This window comes from Camellia sinensis, chromosome 14, assembly GCF_055761805.1.
Source record: "Camellia sinensis isolate YWXY chromosome 14, ASM5576180v1, whole genome shotgun sequence".
In the NCBI taxonomy this organism is placed as follows: Eukaryota; Viridiplantae; Streptophyta; class Magnoliopsida; order Ericales; family Theaceae; genus Camellia; species Camellia sinensis.
In genome coordinates, this window is record NC_138974.1 from 142,388,592 (window position 1) to 142,407,491 (window position 18,900).

Below are 18,900 nucleotides of genomic sequence, written 5' to 3' on the forward strand. Positions count from 1 at the left end.
TCTGGCATTTTCCTAGTCAACAAAATCTTACTAAATAACCTAGTCAACCAAGCAACCCCCTTCTTACCCAAACATTTCGAGATATCATCAGGTCCTAAAGTCTTATTTGATTTCATCTTTTTAAGCGCAATCTCCACTTCAAATTTCTTAATCTTGCGATAGAACCTGTAGTCTTGGTTTTCCTTATTACTAGCTACTTCCTCCCCTTTCGACCTTCCTCCATGTTCCTCATTTAACAACTTCTCAAAATAGTTCTTCCACCTCTCCTTAATCTCTTCATCCTTCACCAACATTTTAGAGTCCTTACTCTTGATACACTTAACTTAATTAACATATCTTGTTTTCCTCCCTCTTATCTTAGCAAGTTTGTATATTCTTTTATCTCCCTCCTCACTACCTAGTCTAATGTATAGGTCATCATAGGCTTTCAACTTAGCCTTTCACTACTTTTTTGGCCTCCTTATTAGCCAATCTGTAACTCTTATGATTTTCCTCAATTCTATCCTTCTGCCACTTTTTAAAGCACTATTTTTTCGCCTTTACTACCTCTTGAACCTCCTTCCTTCACCACCAAGTTCCCTTAGAGTTGGGTCACTTTCCTTTCGACTCTCCAAGGACTTCCCTTGAGATTCTTCTCATACAATTAGCCATCGAGTTTCACATAGTGTTAGCCTCATCTTTTAAGTCCCAAGTACCTTCTTTATTCATTCTATTCTTAAATATTTCCAGTTTATCCCCTTTTAGGTCCCACCATCTCGTCCTACGATGCCCACTATCCTTCCTAGTTCGATATTGCCCTTTAAAGCATAAATCTAGTACCAAAATCCTATGTTAAGACGTCAAGCTCTCTCCCAGAATCATCTTACAATCGCTGCATTTTAGACGGTCCACTTTTCTTACTAAAAAGTAATATATTTGACTCCTAATTGACCCACTCTTAAAGGTTATCAAATGTTCTTCTCTCTTCTTATACACAGTATTGGCCACCACCAGGTCAGAAGCCAACGCAAAATCTAAAATACTCTCTCTAGCCTCATTTCTATCACCAAAGCCATACCCACCATGCACTCTCTCATAACCTATTTTATCTATTCCTACATGGCCGTTGAAATCTCCACCTATAACTAGGTTCTCTTCTACGGGTATCTCCTGTAATACCTTATCCATTTGGTTCCAAAAATCTCTCTTAGTCTGATCATCTAATCCTACTTAGGGGGCGTATGCACTAATAACGTTCACTATATCGAAGGTTTTTTGCATATCCCGAGGTTCTGTAACTTCATATTGTTTAATTCTACTTTTCACTTCAAGTAATATAATTTTCTCTTTATTTATTTCTAGACAACTAAGACACACTAATGACTCAGCAGGAACTTAAACGTGGCTAGCCCTACGGGCGCCACATAATCACTATCACACCCCCACATGGCAAACCCCCAAGACACCATAACCCTTAGGGTTGCATGCCTAGCCTAAGAAAAGGCATACACGCAAACCAAGTAGGGAGTTTACTAGTGTAGTTGCCGCCCAATCATAGGAGCTCCAAGACAAATGAGCCAAAATATGAAGAGCTCGACATGGCTCATGTAGTGGAGGTAAGCTTGCTCACTTGGCAGCACCATGACTCACTTGGAGCACTAGATAGCCATGGTCCTTTATGCCTCATTCTAACAGGGAACACTCTCTCCCTACTCATTCTCACTCAATGACAACATAGTTGGGCTCTTGACTAACCTATGTTCACTTGACTGCTAGGCTGGGCCCTTGGCTCACCTATGTGCTCACTCATTCTACTTGACCACTTGGCTGCCTAGGTTGGAAGCAAGGCCTAGGCATCCCCACTCAGGATAATTAGAGGATTGTGAAGTAAAGGATAAGATCATCGGTTCACCAAAGTCGCTTGGTTGTCTCTCCTAGGATGACAGCTCCACCTTGGCCAAACTTAGAGAGAGGGCGTTGACCTTACACTCACACTTGATATAATCCCCGAGATATCATTCCTATACCTCTGGAGTTCCTATTATGCAGCTTGCCCAAAGGCTTGAATCGTAGAACATAGCAGTAGCACTAATATCACTATTTGTCGAGTCGACAAGAGCTTGCCACATGTCCATAGCTTCCTTGAGCATCAACACTCCTAGAGTATATATAACGGTATCATGAACGCAACCACAACAAATCAACACTATCATCAAAATCACAAACTAATAATAGCAAGATAAGAGCACTAACTAACCTATCTTGTACACAAATAGTAAGTGTTCAAGGTCTCTCACTACCACCCTCTCTATCTCTAAGGTTGCCTTGGTCTTCATATCCTTTAGATCCAGGGATATTGAGTCATTGAAGTGCTTGCCATTTTCATAAAGGCCCACAACTGAGCACCTCTAACACCTCTCACCCACAGTATGTATTTTCATTTTGTTTAGAAAAAGTTTTTTTTTCCCTTCCTCCACCCACCGCGCTCATTACCAACACCATCACCGATGACCTCCTCCAACCACCACCAACCACTACTAACCACCACCACCTTTCGCTAATACTCTTACTAGAAACCACTTTTCACCACCATATCTAGCGACCAACCGTCAGCAACCACCTTTGGCTACCGCTACTCACCTTCGATGGTAGGCAACAACCTCCGATAACCACCTTCGCACGATAAAAAACCACATCCGACCACAATCCAGGATTGTCAACAAACACCTTCAATCACCACTTCCCACCAGTCACCCATTTCACTTGCTTTCCAAACAATTTTAAGACACGTGTACTACCTAACACGCTTTTGCTTGATATTTCTATAAATAACAAACAATAAATTGTACACGTTACCAAACAGCACCTAAATGTATGAAAATTCTAAGTTTCGGATTTTTTATTTTTTGATAAGTCCAAGTCTAGGGATTTTAAACTAAGTCGAGAACAAAATTGATTCCAAAACCAAATCTAAAAGCCTAAGGTTGCGTTTGGTAGAGTTTTGTAAATATGATTTGTGAGTATTGAGTTGTATTTTGAGTTTGTGAGTTTTGAATTATGATTTGAATGTGGAAAATTTGTTTGGTGAAAGAGTTTTGAAAAGAATTTTGAATTGAATGGGAAATTTTTGATGTGACATATGATATTTGATACAAAAACTTACAACTCATAACCAAACATACAACTCAAAATTCTATTAAAGCACATAAAAAAAATTTTAAAAATTAAGAATATATTTTATTCAAATATATAAAAATTAACATATGTCAAAAAAAAAAAAATTCCCCTATTCTAGTCAACCGGCCGGACGACTGGTGGGACGTCCGGTTAGGCCAAATTTCAAAAAGAAAAAAAAAATTCAAAAATCGCGCTTTACAGAGTTTTGTGTTTGTTGTGGAAAACTAATTACAAAACTCTATCCAAACATGATGTTACAATGTGCGGGTAGAATTAGGATTTGAAAATCCTTCCAAACAGAGCCTAAATATTGAAAGAATATAGCAAAAGCACGACTCATGTGCTTCCATGCTCAATCTAAAGCCATTATATTTCAAATGTATGGATGTTTGGCCCTTACATAGGATCTTCTAGGAAAGATGGTAGGCATTGAGACGGCAGGGACCATCGGAGGTGGAGTTGGTGAGAGCTAAGGCAGCTCTCTAGAAGAAGAGAGGGTGACGATAGTACAAACTAGAGATAGACCCTCTTAGCTTGTTGGGAGATAATTGATAACATGTTTGTGTTATTTTGCATGCATGAAGAAGGTCATGGGGGTCAGCTTAGCCAAAGCACAATGTACCATGTTGGCGGACAAGTGGATTATTAACCCCTGGATTTGACAAACCAAAGGCTTCCCAACTATTTACTATGCCCATGATCAAACCTCAGAGGTCATCTCATAGGACTACAGTACGTAGCTATGTTCATCCTCAAACGTTGTATCAACGCTCTGCAATTGTAGGATCCTTCGAGGTGTCACATCATCACATTTCTTCTCTCTCTCTCTCTCTATAGTCAATCAAGGTTCAACCAAGTGAGGGTGAGGCAGGCAACCTTACCAATCCCTAAACTCTCAAGTCTCAACTCCAAACCACAAGTCCTTGATGAAGGTTCATAGGCCCTACCCCTAGCCTAGATTTGATGTAGTAGTACTAAGGTTCCTTGAGTATAGATTGTTGATCAGCTCGGTGAAGGCCAATCAGTGTACACTGCTCAAAGGAAATCACACGATGGATACCGTTTGATGGATATTGCCTAGCATAACTCGGTCGGATCAACACCAAGCCAATTGCCATGGAGAGGCACAATCAGAGTAATTGCCTTGATCTTGGAAAGGTGGGACAAGGGATAAACTCAGTCAAAGAATTAACTAACCAAGATAGTAGAACCAAGTGTATCATATCATCAGTAAGCCAAGAGATGACTACTTAAGAATAGAGAATAAAACTACCAGCAAATTTCATCCAGAAACACAAACACCCACACTCTAACTTAATGTTCAACAACTAATTTAATAAGCTGTGTGATGTTTGTAAACCTAAGTTGCCAATCCCACCAAGATGTCAACAAAATGAGTTGTCTCAAAAACTAATAAGTCGAGAAATATTTAAGTCAATTTTGTAAAAAAATTTCAATAAAGGATGGATGAACCCAGAACTCAAGAACAAAGATATCAACACATCAACAAGTTAACACAACATTCTCCCTAGCTCATGCAACAAGAAAGTTTACATTGAGAGTTATCCAAATTGCTTGAGCAATGAACTCATTTACTTCCAATCCGAAATGAACATTTCTCATCAACGCTAAGACAAAGATCGTCATTCGTATTTCCTAAGCCAAAAAGCCTAAATCTACCGAAACTAGACGCATATCCAAGAGTTCCAGCACAATGGGTCCCATGATATGTGATGGATGTAGAACACTAGCATGTTTTTTAGACGACTGATTGGCTCATATGTATTTATTGAGGCACCCATTTGACATCACATTCATAAGATCACATGGCTTAGCAAGCTTTACAAAGTCCCTTCAACATCAGTCAATCCCCCAATCCTGACCCCTTCCATCAACATCTGTAACAGTCTTACACAAGCAAATGTAATTCCAGGCTTCTAGTCCACTTCCTGCCCTCATCCATCATGAAGAAACCATACCAAGAAAAATATCACCCAATTTTGAAACTTGATTTGCAGGTTCCTATTGAACAGGTCTAAAACATGTTCCATCATCAATCCTAACAAGAATTCACATGTTCCACCATCAATCGTCAATGAGAATTTCCACACCACCATAAAACACATCCCTCTTCCAAAGAAACAAAAACAATCCCATATCGCATACGCCAAGTGCCAAAATCATGGAATGGAAGGACTAATAGAAGCATTGATGTGGTACACTATACCCCTAGGTGTGTAGCATCTGCAAAGTCCGTAGCTACATACATTTGAACACAAAAATATTTGTGTTCGTCTATCACAAGGATATCTTTCATATTGGCAAGTAAATATCAAAGAGTAAGTATACTCATCTTTTCGTAACAAAATTAAAATATTTCTAAAATTGTTGCTTGAGGTGTTCTTTTCTTATTAACTTGTATTCAGTGCGTACCAATAGGTAAGGATTTTACATATAATACAGTTGTCCTTGTCTTGTATGGGTCCTTACAGTGTCTAGAATGAGGTGATTGTTTTCTTATTATCTTATATTAAATTAGTGTTTACCAACAAAGTAAGGATTTCAAGTCCAGACAGAGTTGTCCCCATTTTAGAATTATATCCTTGTAGCTCTTTATGCCCTCTTCATCTACAAATTGAGACTAGACCACTCCAGGTGGGAACCCAGTCATTAATTCCAAGATGCTTTATCCAAGCATGCTCACACTTCACCAGATAATATTAATGGCTCAAACTTAAAGATGACCAGATACTGCTAACCCAAAGGCCACCAACCCACCCCCCCAAAAAAAAAAAAAAAAATTTAAAATAAACACCAAAACATTGAGGGAAGGCCAAAATGAGAAGCAAATTATCATATAAATGGAAAAACAAACAATAGAAATCATAGTGTGTAGAATTTGAACTTCAATTAAAGGCAACCTATTAGGAATCCATGCAGCTTGAGCGTGGTAAAGAGAGAATGCAGTTATAATTATAAGGCAGTATCAAAACAACTGGTGAATCAGAGCAGGCAACAAATACTGAAGCAATACACACAAACAAAAAAAAGCTTCCTTCAACTTGCAGCTAAATGCCTGGTTACCAAACACCACTGCCACATTATGATGTGAAAAGACATACCTTCCAATACATACAATAGATATGAGATGACTGATACATGATGAAAAAAATTTCAGTAATGAATGATACTTGTCCTTTATTCCTGCATTCAGGGGGGGGAAACAAAAAAAAAATCAATCCATTACACTTCCGCAGAGAAGGGAGAATGCCAACTGTAAATATGATTCCATAACAAAAACTAAGAAGAAATGCAAACATATTTATATTTTCTTTTGAGAAATCAGGATCTATGTACTGACTAGAAGACGATGGATTTTTTCCCCTTTGCCATTCTTTCTACTGAAAGTACAAATGTCATTAGTTTGAAATGGCTTAAACACAATTATTAAAAGTAAATTTCAATTTTCAACTAAAGCTCTTCATGCTCCCCTTTCAGTAAAAAGAATGCCCAAAATATGGTTACTGTGGTTGGCAGGTTTCCAATGGTCAGCAGAAGGGTATTGCATTCTATTAATAAATAAATAAAAACTAGTTGAGCCCAATATCACATTTATGTTCTTTCTTTAGATAACAAATTTTTTAAAACAAGTAGAATGTGCAAAAACAAAATCCATCCACAGCATACAAACTCCAGAACAAAAACAATAAACCAACAGAGCCGAAGATAAACAATGAATAAAATTTCACATGGAGGTATTCCAAATGGTCCATTGCTTGCTGCATTTACACAAAGTTGGGCAGTCAAGCATGAAACATTCGAGTCCAAGGGCAGCCACTTGTACACATAAAACAAGAGATTATCTCTGAACCCCGACTCCCAGTTTACCTAGAGCTGTCATGGGTAAGGGATCACTAGGCAACTAAGTATTTGGCCCACTAGGTAGAAATGCTCTGTTTCAAAATTAACTTATTTGAATATTGAACAACAAGAAGGAAGATCAAACTTCTCAAAAAATGATAATTGAATATCTAAAGCATTTGGCGACTTATGTTTTCACAATGACAGAGACCTGACAATTTGAGAATCTCAGAATGATGGAAACCAATACACAGTGGTGACTGGCAACGTTCAAGTACAAATTGGATTAGATTTGACAACGACACTAAACATATTGCTCACATATTACTCGCCCCTTAGCGACTCCTTTCTATAACAAAGGCCTCTACATACAGGGGTTGAGTATAGGGAAAGCAGATGTAATTTCTGCTTCAGTGGCAAAATTCCAACTCGCAAATGTTAAAAAATATCTGAAATCCAGGTATCACAAATTTAGAATATCTCTGAAGGCTATACAGCGCATCCAAATACCAACTGGTGATAATACAATAATTGCAATTAACAATTAACAGATCGCAGAAGTAAGACACAAATTGTTGGCCAAATTAAAACCCAATTAAACAACCACATTATTCCTGCTTCATTTCAAGCTCTGACCAGCCGGCTGGGTAAATCCAGGATGACATGGCCAAAAGATCCTTGACAAAATTTACACAGCCTAATTAACCCAGATTTTGAGGAAAGCATCTGTCAGGAATTTTTTTAATTGTTAATTAGCTCATTTACTCCAAAGGATCCCTGGTTGTAGTCTAATAAAGCCACAATTTATGAAAAGATTGCTACAAAAAGTGGGTGGGAAATTTATGTGAGTGCAATTTGAAGCACCACACAATTAAGTATGCAACAAGCTCCACACAACTAGATAAATAGAAACAAACAAATCAGCCTAACCTAACTGTTAGAATATATAGTGATATATGTTATTTTTTGTGTTGAGTGAGGGTACTATGGTCGTATTGTATTTTATATATTTGCTGATGTTTTAGGCTTATCAAAGGAACCAAGAAGCATACGTTTAATAATAGCAGTCCTCTCTTTGTTCATTCTCCCTTTCTCTCTAGCCCTAATCAAAGTTTTCCATACTTTTACACTTCAACATGGCATCAGAGCGACGATTCAACCTTGTCAAAATGTTCTTCAGTCACTCGCGATTCCTTTGAGGTGACAATGACGTGTTGACGTCATCTTTCGTACGATGACGACAGCATGACATCACAAACTGTATGGACGAGGTAACCCCTTCTTGGTCGTCTCCCTCTTCTGATCTCAATGGTGATTTTTGTGAATTTTTTTGAAATCATCTGGTGTGAGTTTCTATTTTTGAAAGATTTTCGAGTTAATGGTATCGTATTTCTGATTTGCGATAAAGCTCCTTAAGCAGACTCTTTTGATTGTTGAAACCTCTTCCTTGGGACCGAAATAGCCCTAGGAGGCTATCCTTGAGTCTGTTTTTGCTTCGTGTTGCTGCTGGGTTGATTTTTTGCTGATTTCTAGTGGATTTTCCTTGTTCGGCACCTTTGTTTTGCCTTGGTTGATCATTCTGGCTCTTCTTTTGGGCTATTTGGCTACTTGATGGTTACTATTGGTTGGTAATTTCCTTACTCCACTCTGTTCTTGTTGGTTGATTATCCTTGTGTTTTGTTGTTTTTCCCTTAGTTGCACGAAGCGGGAGCGGGGAAGCGTGAGCCGATAGAAGTTTCTTAGGTTGGGAGCGCCTCGGGGAGCGATAATATATATATATATATATATATTTTAATACACATTAAAAGTTTTTTTATAAATATTTTTATTTTAATACACATTAATTATTTTTTATTTATTATATTTTTTAAATAATGTGTTATTGTTAATTTTTTTTTACTTTATTTTACATATATTTATTTGTGTTTTTTTATTAATATGTATAATATATACTCATATATATATATATTATATTTATATGTGTTAATGTTTTTATTTATATATATATATTATAAAGATTATATATATTAATATTTTTATTTTTTTAATTAATGTTTTTTTATTACATATATTAAATAATAATGTGTTAATATATATATATATATATATTTTAAATATATATATTTATATAAAGATATATGTTTTATCTTATATAATATATATATTTTTTTTTTTTTGAACCAGATCTTATATAATATATATAAAGATATATGTTTTATACTTATATATATTCGAATCATATATATCAGGTGAGAGAGAGCACGAGTGAGAGACGGCGAAGACGGAGGAGACGATGCCGATCTGCGAGAGCGAGCGAGAGAGACGAACTTCGAGAGAGACGAACTTCGAGAGAGAGACGAACTGCGAGAGAGAGGGACGAAAGACGATCTGCCATGGAGAGACGATCTGCCAGAGAGACGATCTGCCAGAGAAGATCTGCGAGAGCGAGCGAGAGAGAGAGAGAGAGACGATCTGCCAAAGAGAGAAGAAAAACGAAGCAAAGAAGCAGGACGATCTGACCTTCAGGTACTTCACCTTCTTTCTCCCCTCTCTCCTTGTTGACCAACAAGTTAGGGTTTTTGTTCACAGCCACCAACGATCCCATCTTGGACAGGATCGCGTTTCTCTCTCTACAGAAACGCGATTCTTACACGTTTCTTTCTAAGAACCGCGAAATCGCGTTTCTTACGAAGATTCGTGTCTTGGTTGCACGATTCCTACAACTAAAGTTTTTCCTTTGCATCTGCTAGTTGTTCTCCTGATCATGGCTGATCCAAAACATGATGTGAAATCTTCCATAACTAAGGGCGATGAGTTCCCCAAGTCTATTATCACTAAGAAATTTAATGCTCTGAATTATCTAGCTTGGGCTCATGCAGTTAAAATTTTCTTGCGTGGCAAGAAGTTGCGTTTTCTTACTAACCTTCCACCTATTGAGGATGATAAAGGCTATGATGATTGGTTGAGTGAGGATTCATGTGTTATGGGATGGCTTTGGCATAGTTTGGAGCGTAATGTTACTACTACAATAGAATTTTGTGACTTCTCTAAGGCCATTTGGGACTCCATTGCTAAGTCGTTTTCCAATCAAAATAATGTCTCTCATGTTTATGAGTTGTATGAGCAGATCTTTGCTACTCGCCAGTTTGGCCGCCCTCTTCCTGACTATTATAGTGACCTGAAGACTTTGTGGGATCAATTGTTACAGCATCGACCTTTTACTACTGATTTGGCTTAACAAAAAAAGTATTGGGAGGAGTTTATGATGGCATCCTTACTTTTGGGCTAAGATTCTGATCTACGAGTTTCAAAGATCAGATTCTCACTAGTGAGACTTTACCTTCTGCTGCTAAGTTTATTCTCGATTGTTGCGTTCTACTTTGGGCCAGGGTTCTTCCACATCTGGTTAACCCTTGTCCTTTTCTACCTTGATCTCTAACAGTAGTGATCAAGGTTCTGAAAAGCAGTTGCGGTCGCCGTAACGGTGGCGGTGACGCGGTTGCGGTTGCGGGGTGTAAAGGCCGTAGTGTAACGGTTGCGGTAACCGGAACCGTGAATTTTTTTATTTTTCGCACAATTTGAAAAAAACTTACCGGTATGCATATTTTTTTTCCATGATCATATTTATTGGGTTAAAAATAAATATTGATCAATTTTTGTAAATTTTTAAATATGATTCAATATATTTCATATTTTTAAATCACTATAAATTGAGTTTTTTACATTTTATTTTAATAATTAATGACTTTATATTATACAAAAAATCAATCACTAACTATTATATATAAGATAAACAATAACAAAAGTAAGAGAATAAATAAGAGTCTAAATATATATATACATATTTTTACCAAGCCAAATAGATAATGACCACACTTATTATTATTATTATTTTCAAACAATACATAGATAGACACACACAAACAAAATGGTTTAGTGATAGCAGCTGAATAGAATAGCATAGGTCTTACAGTTTTAACAAATCAATAACATGTTCTTCATCTTCCCTTTTCTCTCTCTCTATCTCTTGCTCCTCCATTTTCTCTCTTTATCTTCCCTCTTCTCTCCATCCCTTTTCTCCCATTTTCAGCTTTTTTTTGTGTGTTTTTTTGAAAGAAACAGTTTGGAACCGTTACGTAACGGTGCATAACAGGCCGTTACGGCTGTTACGGCACCGTTACGACCGCTACGGTAGCCGCTACGACCGACACACCTGTGAATCTCATTCACACTGCAAAAGCGGCCGTAACGGGTGGCGGTAACCGCCAAAACCGTTACGTAACAGCGTTACGTAACGGTTGCGGCTGCTTTTTAAAACCTTGGTCACAGCCCAAATGATCTTTGAATGTCAAATGGGCTTGGCAAATTTCAGCCCATGGCTTTGCAAAGGGGCTAGAGTTAGAAGTTGGGCCAAGATTAGAAATGAGCCCATTTGTTATTATAGAAGAAGGGGATTAGCACAATGGCCCATTATTAAGACAAGAGGATCAATCTTCTCAAACCCAGGCTTTCATCCAAAGGGGAAATGGGTCAGATCATGATATTTCACGGATTAGGGCTTCTTGTTCACCTGATACACTTGATGGAGGAAGAAGAAGGTCGATGGGTGGTGCGAGGCCTAGCGAAGCACTGGGTGACAGGCAAAAGATCTCTGACGTCCCAAAATCAGTCCTCAACGAATCCGAAATTCATTTGGGCTTAGCAAACATTGTCAACAAATCAAAGGATGATGCTCTGTTATGCGGAATATTGATGGCTAAGCATGAGATAGGAGGAGAGGCTGCGATACTCGATGATGAGGTCATTAGGAGAGATCAGCTAGTGAAGGATGTGGAGGAAGGAAAGTACAATACCCATGAGGTGTTACAAGTTCTTGAAGGCTACAGGTCAATTTACAGCTCAGATGAGTCAAGATTTCCAAAGGATGAAGATGATAATAACTAACTGTTAGAGGAGGACTGTGATCCCAAATTGAATTGGCTTTTCCAGGATGATGAGATTCTGCCACCTTCTTGCGCAAGATTCACTGAGGTCCTAGACAGTGAGAAGGCCTTTGACTCCGAAAAGATTGATCATGCAGAGAAAAGGTTTAAGATTCACATTCTTCCAGTTCTAAGCACACTGTGAGGCCTAAGGGTGAGAAAGTCTTTGACTCTTGTGCAAAAGTATGTTGACTCTTTTGACAGCGACAATATGAACTCTTCACTTGCTAATCATCTTCAGTGTATTCAATCTGAATCAATTCGTGGGCCCTTTTTTCTCACATCCTAGTAGAGTGTTTTCTACAAAGAATGATAATTTTCTTCAGTTATCTGCGAGTAGGTCCTCTACTAGTGATAGGTCGAACCCACAGGCGATTAACATGGATAACCATAGGAATGATCTTCTGATGGAAGTGTCTACTAATCATAAGCTTCAAAAAAGCAATGTTCTTGGGAATGGTGGTGATGAATCTGAGATGTGGTTGAGGAAAATGAGCAAGTATGTGTCTTTCCCTTTGGAGGAGGGAAAAGTGCCTCACTTTGTACAATTGCTTGACACTCTTGGTCTGTCACTAGTTAGGAACAATGGAATGAAGCCTAGGTCTAGGAGTGTGGGGTTTGCATCTCAGGGGGTAGTAGTCATAGAAGTTCGGGGCTTAGAAAAGGGATAAGGAAACTAAGGAATCTTGAAAGTGGCATCAATTATGAGGGTCGGGGGAAGAGACAAGGGTGATGTTGGTTGTCGATGAAAATTTTGAGTTGGAATGTTAGAGGACTGCGGTCCTGTAGGAAAAGGGCGGTAATTAAAGAGTTTTTGAAAGTTCATCAACCATATATACTGATGTTTCAAGAGACGAAGAATGAGGATTGTGATAGGGTTTTCGTTAGGAGTGTTTGGAGAACCCGGTTTAAGAGATGGATTGTTTTACCTTCTAGTGGGAGATCGCAAGGAATTTTGATTATATGGTACAAAATAATTGTATTGGAGTGTGAGATAGTTGTTGGGGTTTTTTCATTGTCCATTAGATTTAGGAACCGGGATAACAAGAAATGTTGGTTGACAGGGGTTTATGGTCCCAACAAGCCTAGTAGTTGTCAGGCACGATGGGAGGAATTGGCGGGTTTATTTGGGCTGTGTTCTCCTAATTGGTGTGTGGGTGGGGATTTCAATGTGGTTCGGCTTAGTTCGGAAAAACTCAATAGGGTTTCCACAAATAGGAGTATGTGGGACTTTGATTCTTTTATAAGAGCGTGCGATTTGATTGATCTTCCCTTGAGTAATGCTCGGTTCACATGGCCTAATCTTCAGGAGAATCTTATGTGTTGTAGGTTGGACAGATTTCCTTATACTTTAGGGCGAGAGGAGTTGTTTTTGGATATAAGGCAAGAGGCTAGGCCAAGAGTTTGTTACATCACTCTACAAAATTCTAACAAAAGTGCTTTCTAAGAGACTTAGGGTGGTCCTTGGGGAAACCATTTCTTCTACACACGGTGCCTTCGTGTAGGGAAGGCAGATATTGGATGTTCTCGGTTCACATGGCCTAATCTTCAGGAGAATCTTATGTGTTGTAGGTTGGACAGATTTCTTTATACTTTAGGGCGAGAGGAGTTGTTTCTGGATATAAGGCAAGAGGCAGGGCCAAGAGTTCGTTACATCACTCTACAAAATTCTAACAAAAGTGCTTTCTAAGAGACTTAGGGTGGTCCTTGGGGAAACCATTTCTTCTACACACGGTGCCTTCGTGTAGGGAAGGCAGATATTGGATGTTGTCTTAGTGGCTAATGAGGTAGTTGAGGAGTATAGGGGATTACATAAGGAGGGTGTTGTTTTTAAGGTTAATTTTGAAAAAGCATATGACCAAGTTGATTTGGGCTTTGTGGATTTCGTTTTGGAAAGGAAAGGGTTTGGATCTAGGTGGAGAAGGTGGATTTGGGGGTACTTGTCGTCATGCACTATGTCAGTCATTGTGAATGGCAAGGCTGGGAATTCTTTATCACCATTTTTATTTATTCTAGTCGCTGATGTGTTGGGTCGGATTATTGACAAAGCTAGGGATAAGAGTGCGGTGCCATTGAGGGTTTTGTGGTGTGAAGAGATAGGATTGGTGTCACTCATTTGCAATTTGCGAATGATACTATATTTTTCTCATCAAAGGAGGAAAGTAAAGTAAGTAGTTTGCTAAAGATTTTGAGAATTTTTTAAATTGTATCGGGCCTCAAGGTCAATCATAGCAAAAGTAGTGTTGTGAGTATTAATCTAGGAGATAGCTATGTGCAAAGGGTGGGGGATATGTTGGGATGTTCCATTGAATCCTTTCCTCTCAAATACTCGGGGCTTCCATGGGAGGAGATCCTAAATTGACGTCCTTTTGAGAGCCTATTCTTGTCAAAATTGAGAAAAGATTGGAGAGATGGAAGCGAGCTTTGTTGTCTAGGGGGAGACGATATACTCTGGTACAATCCGTATTAGGCTCTGTTCCTATTTCTTTTCCCTATTCAAAATTCCAATTAGCATTGTGAGGAATATTGAGAAATTGATAAGAGGTTTTCTTTGGGAAGGGTGTGAAGAGGGTAAAAGGGTTCATTCCAATAATAAAAATAATAATAATAAATAATTGTATCACCTACATACTGTAAATGAGGCATGCAAATCTTGTCCATCCAATAACAAACCTATCAACTAATCCAACCTCCCTAGCTCTATCAATCAACCTCCCCAACATATCTACCACCAAGATAAACAGGGAGACAAAAAAAAAAGACAAAGAAGAAGATAATGGGTCAACTTATCTCAAACCTCGAGATGCCCTAAAGGTTTTCCCTGTCTTTCTATTGACAATGATTGATACATCACAAAACTAAAAAAACAAAACAATCCAAATTTAATAGACACTACCTAATTATGAAAAACAAAGTACATAAACAAAAGAGCATAAATCCTAATAATCTAAAGGGTAAATATCTCTTCACATGGTTAATATATTGACCGATTCTCACTTCGCCCCTTAAGCTTTAAATTTTCCCAATTGAGCCCTTATACAATTTGACTTTTTGTATGTATAATCACTTTGGAAAATCCATGGAAATGTCACCCACTTAGCTTACGGAAATGTCACTTTGTCTTGACCAAATAGGCCTCAAGGCAATCCAAGGAATTTTCAAAAAAGAATTGCCCTTAGATGTATGCTATACTATAACTTATTTATCGACATTATACAAACTATAACTAAAAATATATACTTATATCTTCCCACCATATTTTGACATAATAGAGCATTTTAAAAACTACAAGATTGACCACACCACGTCATACTCGTTCATCAACCTCCTACCATCATCTTATGATCCCCACCCCCCTCCCTTCCAACTTGTCCACAAACTTGCCACACAAACACCATATTGACCCCACCATCACTAACTCCACTACCAGAAAACCCATAACCCACTGATTTTCTCCCTCACCTCTATGCTTAGTCTATAACTAATTGGAATACATCAACAATCATAAACCTCTGCTAAACATTCCCAACCAACTTGTACCACCTCTACCTTGTGCATACACCTCTCTCCACCCCACCCCCAAACTCAGGCTCCATGACCATCACCATCACCATCACTATATCACAACCACCAACTGCACATGCCCCCTTCTCTCTCCACAGAACCACCACACCTCCACCCCACCATCAAATCCAAGAAACATCACCACCACAACACTCCACTATCCATGCCTCTCCATCTCTTGCCCAAGTCCAGCAATCCACTACCTCTACCCTCCACCGCCACACCCATCAAACCAATAATTGCCACCAAAACTAAAAACCACAACACTCAGAGTACATATATATGGAGAGAGAGAGAGAGAGAGAGAGTAATTACATTCACAAAACCCATCCACTAGTCCACCAGCATCAGCACCCAAGCCACCACCACAAACCCAAAGCAGCTGCCAGCAAAATCAGCCCCACATTGCCACTTAAACCACCCCCGCATCTCAATTAAACACCCCTACCCCACCACATGCGCACCCCACTCCAAATCTAACATTATTTTGTATAACATTGCTACATACATATACTGATCTAGATCAAATATACTATTATGATGATGATGATGACAACTCAACTCAACCAGCCATGGGGTTGACTGCATGAATCCTATATTAACATCGGCAATAATTTCAGTGAAACCACAACATATACATATATAGTAAGTGATCGAGTTCAAATAATTATTCCACATGCAGTTAATTAAGGCCAGCAGCCCCACCTGATTCCCCCTATGGAGGGTTTGTGGCGCTTGCCTAGGTTTGATTCATAAAAAGGTGGGAGGAGGGTCGTCCCCACCCAAACACCTTCCATGCACATCTTAAGAAAGGATATCCTTATTGCATGAAATAAAAACAATAGTACATTAATGATCTCAAGAATTAGAAACTTTCAACCACATCAATTATACAAATATAGAGGGGGGAGAAAAAAAAAAAAAGAAACTTGTCATATTACCATTATTTATAAATTGTTTCATGGTAATCTCATACTCTACAAGACCACGCACAAGTATACACCAGCCAAGGGCAATATACTGGTCCTCTTTTCTTCTTATGATGCCGGCAAGATTTGTTGCAAGAGCTTGGAAAATAATTTCATCTTGAAAAAGCCAATTAAAAAGTATCATTGCTTGGTTGCCATGCTTTGATTCCTTGTGTTTCAATGACTGGGGAAAAATTAAAAAACAAAAGAGGATATCAATGACAAATTATAAACAAAATTTAAAGAAACTGATATTATTAAAAACAAATAGGCATAAACTTCTAGTGAATAAAGAAGGGAGGGACTTGCAACAGGTAAAAGGATTGGGAAAACAATGGGTGCAGTGCTGTGACGGAGTAGAAATTTTAATCCCCATAAACCCAAAGAAAGAGACAAGGAAAAAGGGAGAGAGAGAGAGAGAGAGAGAGAGAGAGTTCACAGCAATGCAAAAGGATAAAAAGAAATTTCCAAATTATATTGGTATAGTACATCAATTAAAATGACTTTTAAATTGAAATGAGAAATGGGTTTGTTTTTTTTTTTTTCAGAATTCCATCACTCCCTTAAAATGGTAATATGAAATTAAATTTTCTTCTTGATATTTAATTAACTTGAAATAGAAAGGACAAACAAGAATGAATTCTGAAAGTTGATGTACATGTTGAGTAATGGGAACGAGGATTTCATCCAAAGAATCCTGCCTCTGAGCTGCTTCTCTAACGTAGGTGTGAAGAATCCACAGTGATTCTTCCAAAGTAACTGCAATAATGCAATAATACCAAGTTAAGATTATTTCATAACTTGAATAACATACAAGAACAAATTCAAAGTTTTAATAATTCTCTGTCCAAATTTCAGTAAACTTGTCTTTCTTCAAAAGTTGTAAAGATCACTCAAGATTATTTGCTGTCTCTCTCTCTCTCTCTCTCTCTCTCTGAAATGTTTTGGCTTTGAAAAACGTGCCAAATGAGCCTCTTTTGGGAGGAGAGTGGAGTCGAGAAATAGCGTCTTGAAGCTTCTTGGGACGGGCACTGAGCAGAGTGCTCATCACTCGACCAAGCGTCGCTGATACCATCGAGTTGGAGTTGGAGTTGGAGTTGGAGTTGGAGTTGGATACTGTTGATGGCCAGAGAACCTGCTCGTCTTCCATTGGTGAGAACAGTCTGGTATCGATCAACGCTTGCTTTAAGGGGTTCAATTCGAAGCTAATCGAGTCAGATTGGGATATATAATTGGCACAACAGCAACAGCAGGGGATAGATTAATTGAAATTTGAAACTAACGAAAGCAAGGCAAGCAGTCAAAACTGGTTGAAACTAGGGTAGGGTTTTTATTCTGGCAAGTCGTAAGCTTTCTATACCACATGCCGGTGCAAATCGAACTTGTTTTATGCTCCATTTGGTAGACCAGTTGGAAGCCAGTTGGATAGTGATTATTAATTATGATTTATCGGTTATAATTTTAAATATAATTAGAAGTTAGTGATTTATAGATTATGAATTATGATTTATATCGGTTATAATTTTAAATATAAGTTAGTGATTTATAGATTATGAATTAATAGTCGATAGATTATAGCTTTAATTTTTTTAGTGTAATTGTGAAATTATAAATTTAATTAGCAAAATAGTATTTAGTTGAATAAGTTGTAAAATAATATTTTGTTGTGTAACGTAATTTTTGTCTTTTTTTTCTTTTTCTTCATTTTATCTTCTTTTCTTTTCTTTTTTTACTTATTTTCTTTTCTCTTCTTTCTTTTCTTTTTTTCTTCTCTTAATTGTTTTTTATTCTCTTCTTTCTTGTTCTTCTCTTCTTACATATTAATTATATTCATATATTTATATTAATTGTGATTTCATTAATTAGTATCAATTAATACTAAAATTATTAATTAGTATCAATTAACATAGTCAAATTTTTTTCATTAAACAATCAAATTTTTTTTCATTACAAAACCCTAGCCGCCGACCCCTTTCTTCTCCTCCATCCGTACGCCACTGACCCCTTCTCCTCCTCCTCCTCATCTTCCATTTTAGACTAGCAACCATCTAGTGCTGTAAAACCCTAGTTGTCAATCTGCAAAACCCTTCTTCTCCTTCTCCTCTTCATCCTAATCGCGAAGCTCTCGTTTGCGAATCCCTAACCATTGGTCTAAAACGGCATTGATGTGACGGTGTTGATGCACAAGCCGTCGATGCAGGTGTGGGACGTGGCGGAAAGAGAGGGAACGCCAGAGATGATTTCTGATTTTCAGATCGCGATGGAAAAAAGAGAGAGAGAGAGAGAGAGAGAGAGAGGAAGAGCTCTCGTTCATGAAACCCTAACTGCCGGTCTGAAATGACGTTGATGCGCAATGAAGAGAGAGGGAG

The 18,900-nt window shown here is 38.1% G+C and overlaps 1 protein-coding gene across 1 annotated transcript in view; it reads right to left on the reverse strand.

The window, feature by feature from the left end:
• Window positions 1–17,923, reverse strand: part of LOC114319272 (uncharacterized) — a 56,049-nt gene extending 38,126 nt beyond the window's left edge. The window contains exons 1-4 of the mRNA XM_082905342.1: window positions 17,495–17,923; window positions 17,190–17,290; window positions 16,505–16,715; window positions 6,279–6,360 (exon numbers count right to left, since the gene is read on the reverse strand). Of these exons, the coding sequence (XP_082761468.1) occupies window positions 6,279–6,360; window positions 16,505–16,715; window positions 17,190–17,290; window positions 17,495–17,681 (581 nt within the window). The 5' untranslated portion in view covers window positions 17,682–17,923. The remainder of the gene's footprint in view (window positions 1–6,278; window positions 6,361–16,504; window positions 16,716–17,189; window positions 17,291–17,494) is intronic.
• Window positions 17,924–18,900: the final 977 nt, after the last annotated feature.